The 14,720-nt window shown below is 37.3% G+C and overlaps 1 protein-coding gene across 1 annotated transcript in view; it reads left to right on the forward strand.

Annotated features, from left to right (window-relative positions):
* Positions 1-14,720, forward strand: part of COL4A5 (collagen type IV alpha 5 chain) — a 245,546-nt gene that overhangs the window by 156,150 nt on the left and 74,676 nt on the right. The window contains exons 20-24 of the mRNA XM_061409403.1: positions 6,719-6,892; positions 7,192-7,275; positions 11,554-11,646; positions 14,049-14,119; positions 14,405-14,596. Of these exons, the coding sequence (XP_061265387.1) occupies positions 6,719-6,892; positions 7,192-7,275; positions 11,554-11,646; positions 14,049-14,119; positions 14,405-14,596 (614 nt within the window). The remainder of the gene's footprint in view (positions 1-6,718; positions 6,893-7,191; positions 7,276-11,553; positions 11,647-14,048; positions 14,120-14,404; positions 14,597-14,720) is intronic.

A 14,720-nucleotide genomic window follows, 5' to 3' on the forward strand; every position in this document is an offset into this window, starting at 1 on the left:
AGAGAATGGGGAAGTGAATTATATGGTTTATTGTCTTGTTAGAGGCAGAGAATATAAATACTACTAACTATATAAGGTTTTCAAAAAATACATATTTTAGTTCCTAGGTTAAACATTTTAATAGTAACCACTAGAAAATAATTAAAATAATATATATTACTTACTTGTTGAAGAAAGAAGATGACCAAAATCTTGACCTATGTAATACAAGTTAGGTTTGGGACAAAACAGACACAGATAAACCTGGATAAATAAAAAAACATAAACTGACAAGAAGTTAAAAACAAATCAGTAACTTCAATAAATGTGAAAGGACTAAACACTGATTAATAAACAAAACCTAAAATAAAATTGGAATAAAATCTATATGCTGTGCACAGTAGAGACATCTAAAGTAAAAGAATGTAGAAAATATGAAATTTAAGCAATGAGAGAATGTTAAGCAAATGCTACCCAAAAAAAGCTGGTTTAGCAATTCTAATATAGTATGAAATAGAATTAAATGCAAAAATGCATTACAAAGAGATATTTCATATGGATAAATAGACAAATTATACCACAACTATATAAAAGTCATGACATTTACTCATCTAAAATTATAGCTTTGAATATGTGAAGTGAAAACTGATAAACAACAAGGGATAAATTGGAAATTCCCCAGTATATAAAGGAAGTAAAATATAAATATGGATATAAATGATTTGAGTAACACAATCAAGCTGTATTTTTGAGAGAGAGAGAAAAATTTTGTGCAGCAGAGAATGTACATTCATTTCAAACACACATGAAGCATTTGTGATGTGTAGCTTTGAAATTGTGTAGTCAAGAAATTGACTCTATTAGACCAGAAAAAATCTTTTAAAAGTGTATGCAGGATACTGTACACAGAAAACCCTAAAGATATTATCAGAAAATTGCTAGAGCTAATCAGTGAATTTAACAAAGTTGCAGAATACAAATCAATACACAGAACTCACTTGCATTTCTATATACTAACAATGAAAAATCAGAAAGAGCAGTTAAGGAATCAATCCCATTCACCATTACAACAAAAAGAATTAAATATATAGGAATAAACTTACCTAAGGAGACAGAAGAACTGTACACAGAAAATTATAAGACACTAATGAAAGAAGTCAAAGGTGACATAAACAGATGGAGGGATATTCCATGTTCCTGGGTAGGAAGAATCAATATTGTGAAAATGACCACAGTACCAAAAGCGATCCCTATCAAATTACCGATGGCATTTTTCACAGAACTAGAACAAAAAATTTCACAATTCATATGGAAACACAAAAGACCCCAAATAGCCAAAGCAATCTTGAGAAAGAAGAATGCAGCTAGAGGAATCAAGCTTCTTGACTTCAGGTTATATTTTTAGATGAGTAAGTTTCATGACTTTTATATCATTGTGGTATAATTTGTCTATTTATCCATATGAAATATCTGTTTTTAATGAATTTTTGCATTTAATTCTATTTCATACTGTATTAGAATTGCTAAACCAGCTTTCTTTTTGGTAGCATTTCCTGCCCTGGAGGAGAAACCCACTCCAGTATTCTTGCCTGGAGAATCCCACGGACAGAGGAGCCTGGTGGGCTACAGTCCATGGGGTCACAAAGAGTCGGACACGACTAAAGTGACTTAGCACACAACATAGCCTGCACACAAAGCTACAGTCATCAAGACAGTATGGTACTAGCACAAAAACAGAAATATAGACCAATGGAACAAGATAGAAAGCCCAGAAATAAACCCATGCACCTATGGGTACCTTATTTTTGACAAAGGAGGCAAGAATATACAATGGGGCAAAGACACCTTCTTCAATAAATGGTGCTGGGAAAACTGGACAGCTACGTGCAAAAGAATGAAATTAGAACACTTCCTAATACAATACACAAAGATAAACTCAACATGGATTAAAGACATAAATGTAAGACCAGAAACTATAAAACTCTTAGAGGAAAACATAGGCAGAACACTCGATGACATAAATCAAAGCAAGATCCTCTATGACCCACCTCCTAGAGTAATGGAAATAAAAACAAAAGTAAACAAGTGGGACCTGATTAAACTTAAGAGCTTTTGCACAGCAAAGGAAACTATAAGCAAGGTGAAAAGAAAACCCTCAGAATGGGAGAAAATAATAGCAAATGAAACAACTGACAAAGGACTCATTTCCAAAATATACAAGCAGCCCATACAACTCAATGCCAGAAAAACAAACAACCCAATCTAAAAGTGTGGAAAAGACCTAAAGAGACATTTCTCCAAAGATGACATACAGATGGCTAACAAACACATGAAAAGATGCTCAACATCACTCATTATTAGAGAAATGCAAATCAAAACCACAATGAGATATCACCTCACACAGGTCAGAATAGCCATCATCAAAAAGTCTACAAATAATAAATGCTGGAAAGGGTGTGGAGAAAAGGGAACCCTTTTGCACTGTTGGTGGGAATGTAAATTGATACAGCCACTATGAAAGACGGTATGGAGATTCCTTAAAAAACTAGGAATAAAACCACCATATGTCCCAGCAATTCCACTCCTGGGCGTATACCCTGAGGAACCCCAAATTGAAAGAGACACATGTATCCCATTGCTCATTGCAGCACTATTTACAGTAGCTAGAACATGGAAGCTTCCCTGGTGGCTCAGAGGTTAAAGCGTCTGCCTGCAATGCGAGAGACCTGGGTTCAATCCCTGGGTCAGGAAGATCCCCTGGAGAAGGAAATGGCAACCCACTCCAGTATTCTTGCCTGGAGAATCCCATGGACGGAGGAGCCTGGTGGGCTACAGTCCACGGGGTCGCAAAGAGTCGGACACAAGTGAGCAACTTCACTTTCACTTTCAGAACATGGAAGCAACCTAGATGTTCATCGACAGGTGAATGGATAAAGAAGTTGTGGTACATATACATAAGGGAATATTACTCAGCCATAAAAAGGAATGCATTTGAGTCAGTTCTAATGAGGTGGATGAACCTAGAACCTATTATACAGAGTGGAGTGTCAGAAAAAGAAAGATGAATACTATTTTCTAACACACATATATGGAATCTAGTAAAATGGTACTGAAGAATTTATTTACAGGGCAGCAATGGAGAAACAGACATAGAGAATAGACTTATGGACATGGGGAGAGGGGAGGAGAGAGTAAGATGTATGGAAAGAGTAACATGGAAACTTACATTACTATATGTAAAATAGATAGCCAACGGGAACTTGCTGTATGGCTCAGGAAACTCAAACAGGGGCTCTGAATCAACCTAGAGGGGTGGGATGGGGAGGGAGATGGGAGGGAGTTTCAAAAGGGAGGTGATATATGTATACCTATGGCTGATTCATGTTGAGGTTTGACAGAAAACAGCAAAATTCTGTAAAGCAAGTATCCTTCAATAAAAAATTAATTAAAAAAAAGTATATGCAGGCCATACTCTGTGACCACAGTAAAATGAAGTTAGAAATTAACAACAAAAACCACCAAATATTTTTATATTAAAGTACACATTTGTAAATAGCTCTATAGGTAAAGAAGATACAGAAATGGAGATGCTGCTGCTGCTGCTAAGTCACTTCAGTCGTGTCTGACTCTGTGTGACCCCAGAGATGGCAGCCCACCAGGCTCCCCCATCCCTGGGATTCTCCAGGCAAAAGAACACTGGAGTGGGTTGCCATTTCCTTCTCCAGTGCATGAAAGTGAAAAGTGAAAGTGAAGTCGCTCAGTTATGTCAGACTCTTAGCGACTGCATGGATTGCAGCCTACCAGGCTTCTCCGTCCATGGGATTTTCCAGGCAAGAGTACTGGAGTGGGGTGCCATTGCCTTCTCCAGAAATGGAGATGATGAACTACTAAATGCTAAACAATTTCATATCAAAATTCATTAAATATAGCCAAAAGTCTTACACTTAATTGATCACAAAATTAGAGATCCTAAACTTAAATGAGCTAAGTTGTAAAAATAGTAAGAAATAAAACAAGCACATGCCATTTGAAGCAACATGGATGGACCTAGATATTGTCATACTAAGTGAAGTCAGAGAAAGATATCATGTGATGCTGCTTATATCTGGAATCTAAAAAAAAAGGTACAAATGAACTTATCTACAAACAGAAATAGAAGAACACATGTAGAAAGCAAACATATGGATATGGGGGGGGCGGGATTGGAAGATTGGGATTGACATAGCACACTACTGTATATGGACAGAGGAGCCTGGCAGGCTACAGTCCATGGCATCTCAAAAAGCTGGTCACAACAGAGACGTAGCACATGCATGCATGCACACACACGTATAAAAATAGATAACTAGTAAGAACCTACTGTATAGCACAGGGAACTCTACTCATATGGAAAAATAATCTAAAAAAGAGTGGATATATGTTTATGTATAACTGACTTACTTTGCTGTATACCAGAAACTAACACAACATTGTAAGTCAACTATATGCCAATAAAATTTTTAGAACAGAAGCATAAACAAAATAGATGGAAAACTTGATAAAGGTAAAAATAAAGTAAGATCAAGATAAAGGCAGGAAAAGACTCAAAATCAGTAAAGAAAAAAAGATACCATAAAATACAATTCAAATTCTTGAATTATAAGAAAGCTATAAAATTGTCAATATTTTTGAAATTCTATATGAAATATACATTCTTCATGAAACAGAAAACATAATTTAATAAAAATTTTCCTAAGAAAGTAGGACACCTAAGTAGATCAATTGCCATAGAAGATTTTGGAAGGTTAAAGGTCTCCCTGAAAAATATTAGTTTTGTGGGTTGGTTTTATGAATGAATTTTACCAAGTTCCTGAGCAGGCAATTCTCATAGTTTAAAAACTGTTCCAGAACACTTTTTTAAAAAGGAAATTCAATTTAACAATTGATACCAAACTATGAATGTTTGGTATGATACCAACTTATGAATGTAGGAGTAACAATCTTAAATATTATCAATTCAGAAGTATATTAAATAATGTATTTGTAACTGAATAGTATTTACACTAAGATTACATGGATGGTTCAACATTACTTTAATTGACTACATTGACATATTGAAAAAGAATAGGACAATAGATAAAAAGAAAACAGTCAAAATTTAATACCTATTTATTTTTAAAAGGAAAAAAATTCTTTTTTTTATAATTTTTTTTTTTTTACCTTACAATATTGTATTGGTTTTGCCATACATCAACATGCATCCTAAGATTGGAAGGGAACTATCTCAATTTGATGAAGCAGTCTACTTCATACAGGAAGTATAGGACTGTGCAGGAAATATACTTTGTGGTGAAACATCAGGAGTATTCCCATTCAAGTCAAGAATAAAATAAAGATGGTCACCAATGGTCACCAATGTTATTTGTTCTTAAACTAAAGATCCCAGCCAGTAAGTCTGGAAGAAGAAAAAGAGGTATATGGATGGAAAACAAACCCCCCCCCCACATTTTGGTTATTCAAAAGCCATGTGATTATCTACTCAGAGAACCTAAAAGAATCAAATGACGAATTATCAGAACTTAATGTTTGCAAGGCATCCAAATATGAATTGAAAATTTAAATGATTTGCTTTAAACCAGCAAGAAATGATTAAACATACAAGAGGGGAAAAAACCAGTTAACAATAGAAACAACAATAAAATTCACATTAGCAATCAAATTTACCCATGAATAAACCTAACAAAAGATGTATAAGATCTCTTTGCATAACTTTATATTATTAAATAATATAAAATTAATAAATAAATGGAAATATATATGTAATTATTACTTGATGTGGGAATTCAGTATTATATACAAGTGATTCACCAAAATTTAATCTTTAAATTCAAATTAATCTCATTCAAAATACCAGTGATTTTTTTTTAAATGTAACTGATAAGCTGGTTCTGAAATTTATTTAGAAGAATAAATTTGTAAGTGTAGTGAAGATGGTTTTAAACAGAACAAAGATAGTTTTAAAAAGAACAAAGATGAGTATATTTTCCTTGCCAGTTTTGAAAATATTATAAAGCTGCAGTAATGAAAAAATGTGTTAGTGATGCAGGAAGAGACAGCAGAACAGAAGAATGTCCAGAAACAGAGCCATGTTTACCTGAAAACTTTGAGGTGCCTCTTCTCTTGTCAGTGGCTTTCTAGTATTTCAGAGATTAAGAGATCGTAGTGTCAAAGTGTAGAGAGTTAGTTACTAGTACGTTTCCAAAAGTAATGTGAGTGTTAGTTGCTCAGTCATGTCTACCTCTTTGCAACCCCATGACTGAGGCCCTCCAGGCTCTTCTGTTCATTGGATTCTCCAGGCAAGAATGCTAGAGTAGGTTGCCGTTTCCTTCTCCAGGAGATCTTCCCGACCCAGGGATCAAACCTGGGTCTCCCACATTGTGGGCAGATTTTTTTTTTTTTTTTTTGACCACCTGAGCCACCAGGAAAGCCCTCCAAAAGTAATAAAACTACTTTATTCTTTCTTATATTCAAACTGGTACTTACATTATTGGGACTTTTCATCTTTTCTCTACATGTTGATTCTCATAGAAAAAAATAAGAACATAGCTCGTATTATACATAGAAAAAAATAAGACCATAACTGATATTAATACATTAAAGAAAGATTTTATCATTACTTAATGTCTCATTGAGACCCAAAGTAATATGTCTGAAATAAGATCATTTTGATCACTTTAATGGGTATTTGTTTTTATCTTAGGACCTGCAGTTATAGGTCCTCCTGGACCCCCTGGCTTTCCTGGGGAAAGGGGCCAGAAAGGTGATGAAGGCCCACCTGGAATTTCCATTCCTGGATCTCCTGGACTTGATGGACAGCCTGGGGCTCCTGGTCCTCCTGGCCCCCCTGGCCCTCCCGGCCCTCACATCCCTCCTAGTAAGCTATATACTTTTCTCCTAATAAGTTCTGTTGTTGTATTTGTTTTATCTTCATTTATAAGTGAATCTGATGGTTTGCATCATTCTTGTATTTCTGATAAATAAGAGTCTTCTGCTGCTTCTACTTTTTATTTATGGTGATTATTTGATATTTAAATTTGTTCTTCAAATTGTCATTAATATCATAGAAACAACTGAAAATAAATCTTTGTTTTTCTAGCCTATCAGACTTTCTTTTTGTTGAGTCTTCTGGATATTTTACAATTGGCTTGCTATTATTGCTTTATCTTATCTCAGGTGATAAGATATGTGAAGCAGGCCCTCCTGGCCCTCCAGGATCTCCAGGTGATAGAGGACTCCAAGGAGAACAAGGAATGAAAGGTTTGATCCCCATATTCCTTCATTCTTTCAAGTCATTAGCAAAATTCCCTATATCCTCCACCCTTCCTCAGCCACTCACTCCCATGGTCAGACCCCAAGACCATACATTACCAATAGTGAACACTTCCAAATTTTGATTTCCTGACCACTATATCCTATCTATCTAGCTCACTACCTCTAATAACCTGACTCCAACATTACTTCAAACTCAGTGAAACCTGCCAACCTTTATTATCCCTCAGCCTTTTGAAGTCTTTTCTTATCTCTTAACCCAGCTTAAATTCCATGATCAATCCTTGTAGTCAATCCCATGCATAAACTTTTGACTTCTTTGCCCTCCTCTCCTGCCATTGGAACCAAAACATAGCCCTGGTAATTCAATAATTGTGGGAAATAGTGAAGGACAGGAAAGCCTGGCATGCTGCAGTCCATAGGGTTGCTAAGAGTTGGGCAGGACTAAGTGACTGAAGAACAACAAATTCCAAATTACCACCTCTTCTGAGCCTGCACCTGGTTTTCCCTTTTCAAACTTCTAACACATCCTCTTCTATTCTTATTTTAGGATTCTGACTTAGCTTCCTCCTCCACAGACCAGTTGAAGCAATAACAAGAGAACTTTCACAAATTGCCACCACCACCACATTTATTCTGCCTCCTGCTGATCATTGTTACTGCTCCTATCTAAAACAGTTCTTCTTTGTACAGTAGATTCCATTTCCTCTTGTTTCCCTCAAAGATTCATTTGAGAAATTCTTATCTCTCCCATATCATCAATTTTCCCCTTTCACTGGATCATTCCTAGCAGTATACAAATATGTCTTTGTTTACCCATCTAGAAAATATCTTATAATAATCTCACTTCAGCTGCTAGATACTACTCTATTCCTGTTCTTTCATTTGCAGCAAAACTCTTCAATAATTTTCTACTCACTGTCTCTAGATAACTCTCCTCTCCTCTCATTTTCTGTTAGTGAAATGAAAGTCGCTCAGTCGTGTCCGACTCTTTGCAACCCCATGGACTATATAGTCCATGGAATTCTCCAGGCAAGAATACTGGAGATGGTAGCTTTTCGCTTCTCCAGGGGACCTTCTCAGCCCAGGGATTGAACCCAGGTCTCCCACATTGCAGGTGGATTCTTTACCAGCTGAGCCACCAGGGAAGCCCAAGAATATTGGAGTGGGTAGCCTATCCCTTCTCCAGTGGATCTTCCTGACCCAGGAATTGAACTTGGGTCTCCTGCATTGCAGGTGGATTCTTTATAAGCTGAGCTATTAGGAAAGCCCATCGTTTTCTGTTAAACATACTCCAATCAGGACTCGCCCCCCCCCAAACACACACACACTCGCATCACTCCATAAATGCTGTTTTTGTCAAAGTCACCAGTAGCCTGTGTGTGTTAAGTCGCTTCAGTGTTGTGACTGTATGGGCTATAGCCCACCAGGCTCCTCTGTCCATGGGATTATTCACTACCAATTCAAATATTGTCTCAGTCCTTATTTTACTTGATTTTTGCATTCTTTAAACAGTTTATTCACTTGGTTTTCAATAAATAACCTGCTCTGTTTTTATTCCTTCCTCCCTGGCATATATGTGAAAGGGAGCCATTGTGATTGGAGTAGACTGAGCCTAGGTCAGGGTGCATGGCAGGGCTGGGAGGAGAACCGTAGAATATGATGTAATATCATTTGAGGGGGGGCAGTCTGTGGCAGATCATGCAGGACCTTGTAAGACACTGTGATGATTTTATCTTCTATGTGGAAAGTGTTGAAAGTGAAAGTGTTATTCTCTCAGTCGTGTCCAACTCTTTGTGACCCCATGAACTGTAGCCCGCCAGGCTCCTCTGTCCATGGGATTCTCCAGGCAAGAATACTGGCGTGGATTGCCATTTTCTTCTCCAGGGGATCCTCCTGACCCAGGGATCGAACCCGGGTCTCCTGCATTGCAGGCAGACTCTTTACCAACTGAGCTACACACACACACACACACATATATATATAGTAGATATGTCTCTATCTATATAGATATGTCTCTCCCTATATACACTCTGTCTCTATATGTGTATCTCTATATGTGTGTCTATCATCTCATATGTAACTGCTATCTAAATCAAAATATAGAACTTAACCAGAATTCTAGAAGACACTCTTGTGCATCCTAATCAGCACTTGCAAAGGTAACCACTGTTTTGTCCTCTATCAGTTTGCCTTGAACTTTGTAGAAATGGAATCATATAGGCCCTTTTATGTCTTAATATTTTATCTGGTTTGTTTTGCTTAATATTATATGTATTAAATATTCCTAAATATCCATTCTAATGTTAATGGGCATTTGGTCTGGGGCTATTATGAATAAAGCTACCATGAACATTCATATATATATTATGTCATATATACATATATGTGTGTGTATATACATATATATACATATATATATATATGTGTGTGTGTGTGTATTATAGGATATAAGCATTCATTCCTGTTGTGTAAACCTTATCGGAGAAGGCAATGGCACCCCACTCCAGTACTCTTGCCTGGAAAATCCCACGGATGGAGAAGCCTGGTAGTAAGCAGTCCATGGTGTCACTAAGAGTCAGGCACGACTGAACGACTTCACTTTCACTTTTTACTTTCATGCTTTGGAGAAGGAAATGGCAACCCACTACAGTATTCTTGCCTGGAGAATCCCAGGGACAGGGGAGCCTGGCGGGCTGCCATCTATGGGGTCGCACAGAGTCGGACACGACTGAAGCGACTTAGCAGCAGCAGCAGCAGGATAGGTATAGATTTTGATTCTATAGATATCACCAAACCATTTGACAAAGAGAATTTAGTTTCCACTTCTCTCACAATTATTGATGCTGAGCCTCTTGTATAGTTTGTACATTCTCTTTGTAAAGTACTTATTTTTTTCTGTGTTTAATTGGGTTGTTGGATATATATATCACAAATATATTCTCCCGTTCTGTGACTTGATTTTTTACTCATGTCTTTTCTTTGAAGAGAGGTTGTTAATTAACAGAAATCAAATTATAAATGTCCTCTTTTATGATTAGTGCTATTTCTGTTCTATTTTAGAAATCTTTGCTTACCCCAAGGACCTGATGATATTCCTCTGTTTTCTTCTAAAAGCTTTATTGTTTTCCTTTTTATTTTGATTTTTGATGTATATTGACGTCATCTTTGATTCCCCCCTTCTTTTGCATTCTTTATGTGATCCATGAGAAAATCCCATTGGCTCTACCTTCCAATATGTCCAGAATCTAACCAATTCTCATCATGTTCATTGCCGTCACTCTGGAATGAGCTTCCATCTCTCCTAGATCACTTCAGCAGTAGCTACTTACATAGTTAATATGTTTCCATCCTTGTACTTAGATCACATTCTTAACATAGCAACCAGAGTCCTCCTTTTAAAACTTGTCATATCATGTTGCTTTTCTGTTGAATTTCTTCTCCTAGATTCTTATTTTACTCACAGTAAAAGCCACAGTCTTCATGGTGGCCTATATGATATTTTATGATATACCACTTGTTATAACCTGTTAATGGTCTGAGCTGGTTTCCCTTCCTCACTCTATTCCAGTAATCTCTTCTCCTTGATGTTCTTTCTGTGTGCTAGAAGACATAGCTACTCTTTCTGCCTGGACTGCTCTACAGTAGTTGCACACATGCCATGTCCTTTAAGTTTTTATTTTTATCATATGTCATCTTCTCAATGATTTCTATCCTGACTATCTTATTCAAAATTGCAACCTGCCACCCATCCCTAAGTATATCCAGTTTGACTTACTCAGCCAATGGTAGAATGTGAGCACCATGAATGTATGGATTTTGTCTGTTTTGTTTATCATGTATTATAGACTCCTCTAATAGTGCTTGGCACATAGTAGGTGCTCAGTAAATATATATATCAAATGAATTGATTCTAAATATAAGCTTCTCTAACTACACTGTTGCATGGGAATATTGTCCTTTAGTGCAAACTTCCTTGTGTTCAGTCACTCAGTCATGTCCAACTTTTTGCAACCCCATGGACTGTAGCCCGTCAGCCTTTTCTGTCCATGGGATTTTCCAGGCAAGAATACTAGAGTGGGTTGCCGTTTCCTCTTCCAGGGGATCTTCCCAACCCAGGGATTGAACTGGCTTGTCCTGCATTCGCTGGGGTATTCTTTACCATAGATCCCCCTGGGAATCCCCGCTAAGTTCTTTAGAACCTGTCTAAAGAAGATATATGTAACCATTGAAGTAAAATTTGTTTTTTATTATGGTTTTCTCTAGGTGACAAAGGTGACACCTGCTTCAACTGTATTGGAACTGGTGTTTCAGGGCCTCCAGGTCAGCCTGGTTTGCCAGGTCTTCCAGGTCCCCCAGGTAAAACATTCTGCCTTGGGACAACCTTTAAAATATTTCTTGCTAGATATTGGTGAGCTTATAGCTTTAGAATGATGCCAGATTTTCCTTTTATAGCTAGTCATTCATATTCATAAATAATTGAATATGTAATATCAGTATCTGCTATGAAATAAATTATGCTCTTGCTTTCTGTACCTGAAGCTACCCACATTTTCTATTAAAGCATTTCAACAATATTATTCCAGGAAAAATATCGTCCTTATTTTCCATATGGTGAAGAAAATAACTTAAACAGAGTCAGACTTTTTTATTCCAGAAAACTGGGGAAAATGTTCATAATGCTTGACCCCTGAATATCATTTCCAGTGTCAGATTCTAGTCATTGGGATGTATCATATGTTATCATTGAGAAATGGGGTTTTTACTAGATTTTGGAAATCAACTGCCAATATTCCTCTTTATTTATTTTAATTTAAAAACTGTTCCTCTTTTTTTGTAATTTTCATTGGAGTACTGTTGATTTATAATGTGTTAATTTCTGCAGTGCAAAATAAATCAGACACATATACATACATAGATCCACCCTTTTTTAGATTCTTTTCCCATATAAGCCATTACAAAGTATTGAGTAGAGTTCCCTGTGCTATGCAGAAGGTCCTGATTAATAAATTATCTATTTTATGTATAGTGGTGTGTATGTGTCAATCCCAGTCTCCCAATTTATCCCCCACTTACTCCCAGGTAGCCATAAATTTGTTTTCTACATCTGTGACTCTACTTCTATTTTGTAGATAGGTTCATTTGTACCCTTTTTTTTAGAGTCCACATGTAACCAGTATCATATGATATTTGTCTTCCTCTTTCTATATATAACTCCTTCTCCATTTCCAAGCAGAACTGTATTTGATATCCATCAGACCCACAACACTTTCACTTAGCTGCTTCTTGGAATACCCCAATATTCTCTTGAAATCACACTTTATGTCTGAGTCAGTCAGGGCTGAGAATAGACACCAGATCTCTTACCTTTCTGTCTAGTGTATCTCCCTAGTGAACCATTTCATTTGGTGCTTGGAAATAGATTTTCAGCAAGTCTAATAGCTGCCCCTGGAAGTTCATCATCTAGCCTTGTACTTCTGGTCTAGTGATTTTCAAGCTTGGGAGTGCATCAGAATTATTTGGAGGGCTTGTTAAAACCCATATTGCTGGGTCCCACCCCCCAAATTTTTGATTCAGTAGACCTGAGATGGAGGGCCCAAGAATTAGCATTTCTAGCCAGTACCCAGGTGGTGCAAATGCATCTGTTTCAGGGAACCATTTTGAAAACACTGCTTTAGTAGTAGTTCCTCTAGTCTTTGAGCACCAATCCTTTTTCATAAAGTAAATTTTAGGGAGTGATAAACCAAATAAAGAACTGGTAGGAATCTAGGAAAATTATTCAAATAAGAACAGAGAAAAATATGCAGACTTTGTCCTTATCTCATTCTGCCTTTGACAATGGGATGCTTATAGAAGCCGAGTATTTCTATGCATAGTACTTGGTAGCTACAAGCTTTGAGACACTTTGGAATTGGAAATACACTGCAGATGGTGATTGTAACCATGAAATTAAAACACACTTACTCCTTGGAAGGAAAGTTATGACCAACCTAGATAGCATATTGAAAAGCAGAGACATTACTTTGCCAACAAAGGTCCGTCTAGTCAAGGCTATGGTTTTTCCAGTGGTCATGTATGGATGTGAGAGTTGGACTGTGAAGAAAGCTGAGCACTGAAGAATTGACGCTTTTGAACTGTGATGTTGGAGAAGACTCTTGAGAGTCCCTTGGACTGCAAGGAGATCGAACCAGTCCATCCTAAAGGAGATCAGTCCTGGGTGTTCATTGGAAGGATTGATGCTGAAGCTGAAACTCCAATACTTTGGCCACCTCATGCGAAGAGTTGACTCATTGGAAAAGACCCTGATGCTGGGAGGGATTAGGGCAGGAGGGGAAGGGGATGACAGAAGATGAGATGGCTGGATTGCATCACTGACTCGATGGACATGAGTTTGAGTGAACTCTGGGAGTTGGTGATGTACAGGGAGGCCTGGTGTGCTGCAATTCATGGGGTCGCAAAGAGTTGGACATGACTGAGCGACTGAACTGAACTGAACTGAAGGATACAATGTTGTGTATACCATGAAAGGTTAGATCTACCTAAAAGAAGGGATTATCTCTGTATCTTGAGAACATAAAATAGAGAAATCAACATGTGACTTGTCAAATGAGATTGAATGATATTCTTACTTTAAGACTTGACTTCCTGACTTGCTGATGTTTATATAAGCTTTATCAAAATTTCAAGCCCAAAGCTCATTTGACTCTCTCTCTCTCCTCTCTCTCTCTCTCTCTCTGTGTGTGTGTATGTGTGTGTATTAGGATCTCTTGGTTTCCCTGGACAGAAGGGCGAAAAAGGACATGCTGGTGCAACTGGTCCCAAAGGATTATCAGTAAGTTTTGAGTATATTATAGAGCAAAAGAAGTAGAAGAAACCCATTTACACCTTGAGTTTTCACTTGTGGATATATATAAAGGAAATGTAGTTTTTATATTATGATTTATTTCTTTTACTCTTGCTGGCTCATATGTCTCATTTGACTCATAGCTTTGTATACTAAATGTTATTGGGCAGGTTGATTGGATAAACTGGAGAACATATTAGAAAAAAAGAAAGAAACTGATTTTCTTCTCTCTCCTCTTTTTTTTCCTCTTTTATTTCTTTTTTAACCCCTCAGGGCATACCAGGAGCTCCAGGTGCTCCAGGCTTTCCTGGACCTAAAGGTGAACCTGGTGACATCCTCACATTTCCAGGAATGAAGGGTGACAAAGGAGATTTGGGTTCCCCTGGAGCTCCAGGGCTTCCTGGTTTACCTGGCACCCCTGGACAGGATGGATTGCCAGGACTTCCTGGCCCCAAAGGAGAACCTGTAAGTTGGCTTGATATTCTTGATTTTGTGGTGTCAAATTGTTAGTGATGTTTTCTAGAAAGGGCCTGGTGCTGAGATGAACATCTAATCGATGCTTAAAAGAATGTGATTATATGTACTAATG

Source organism: Bos javanicus, chromosome X (genome assembly GCF_032452875.1).
Source record: "Bos javanicus breed banteng chromosome X, ARS-OSU_banteng_1.0, whole genome shotgun sequence".
Lineage (NCBI taxonomy): Eukaryota > Metazoa > Chordata > Mammalia > Artiodactyla > Bovidae > Bos > Bos javanicus.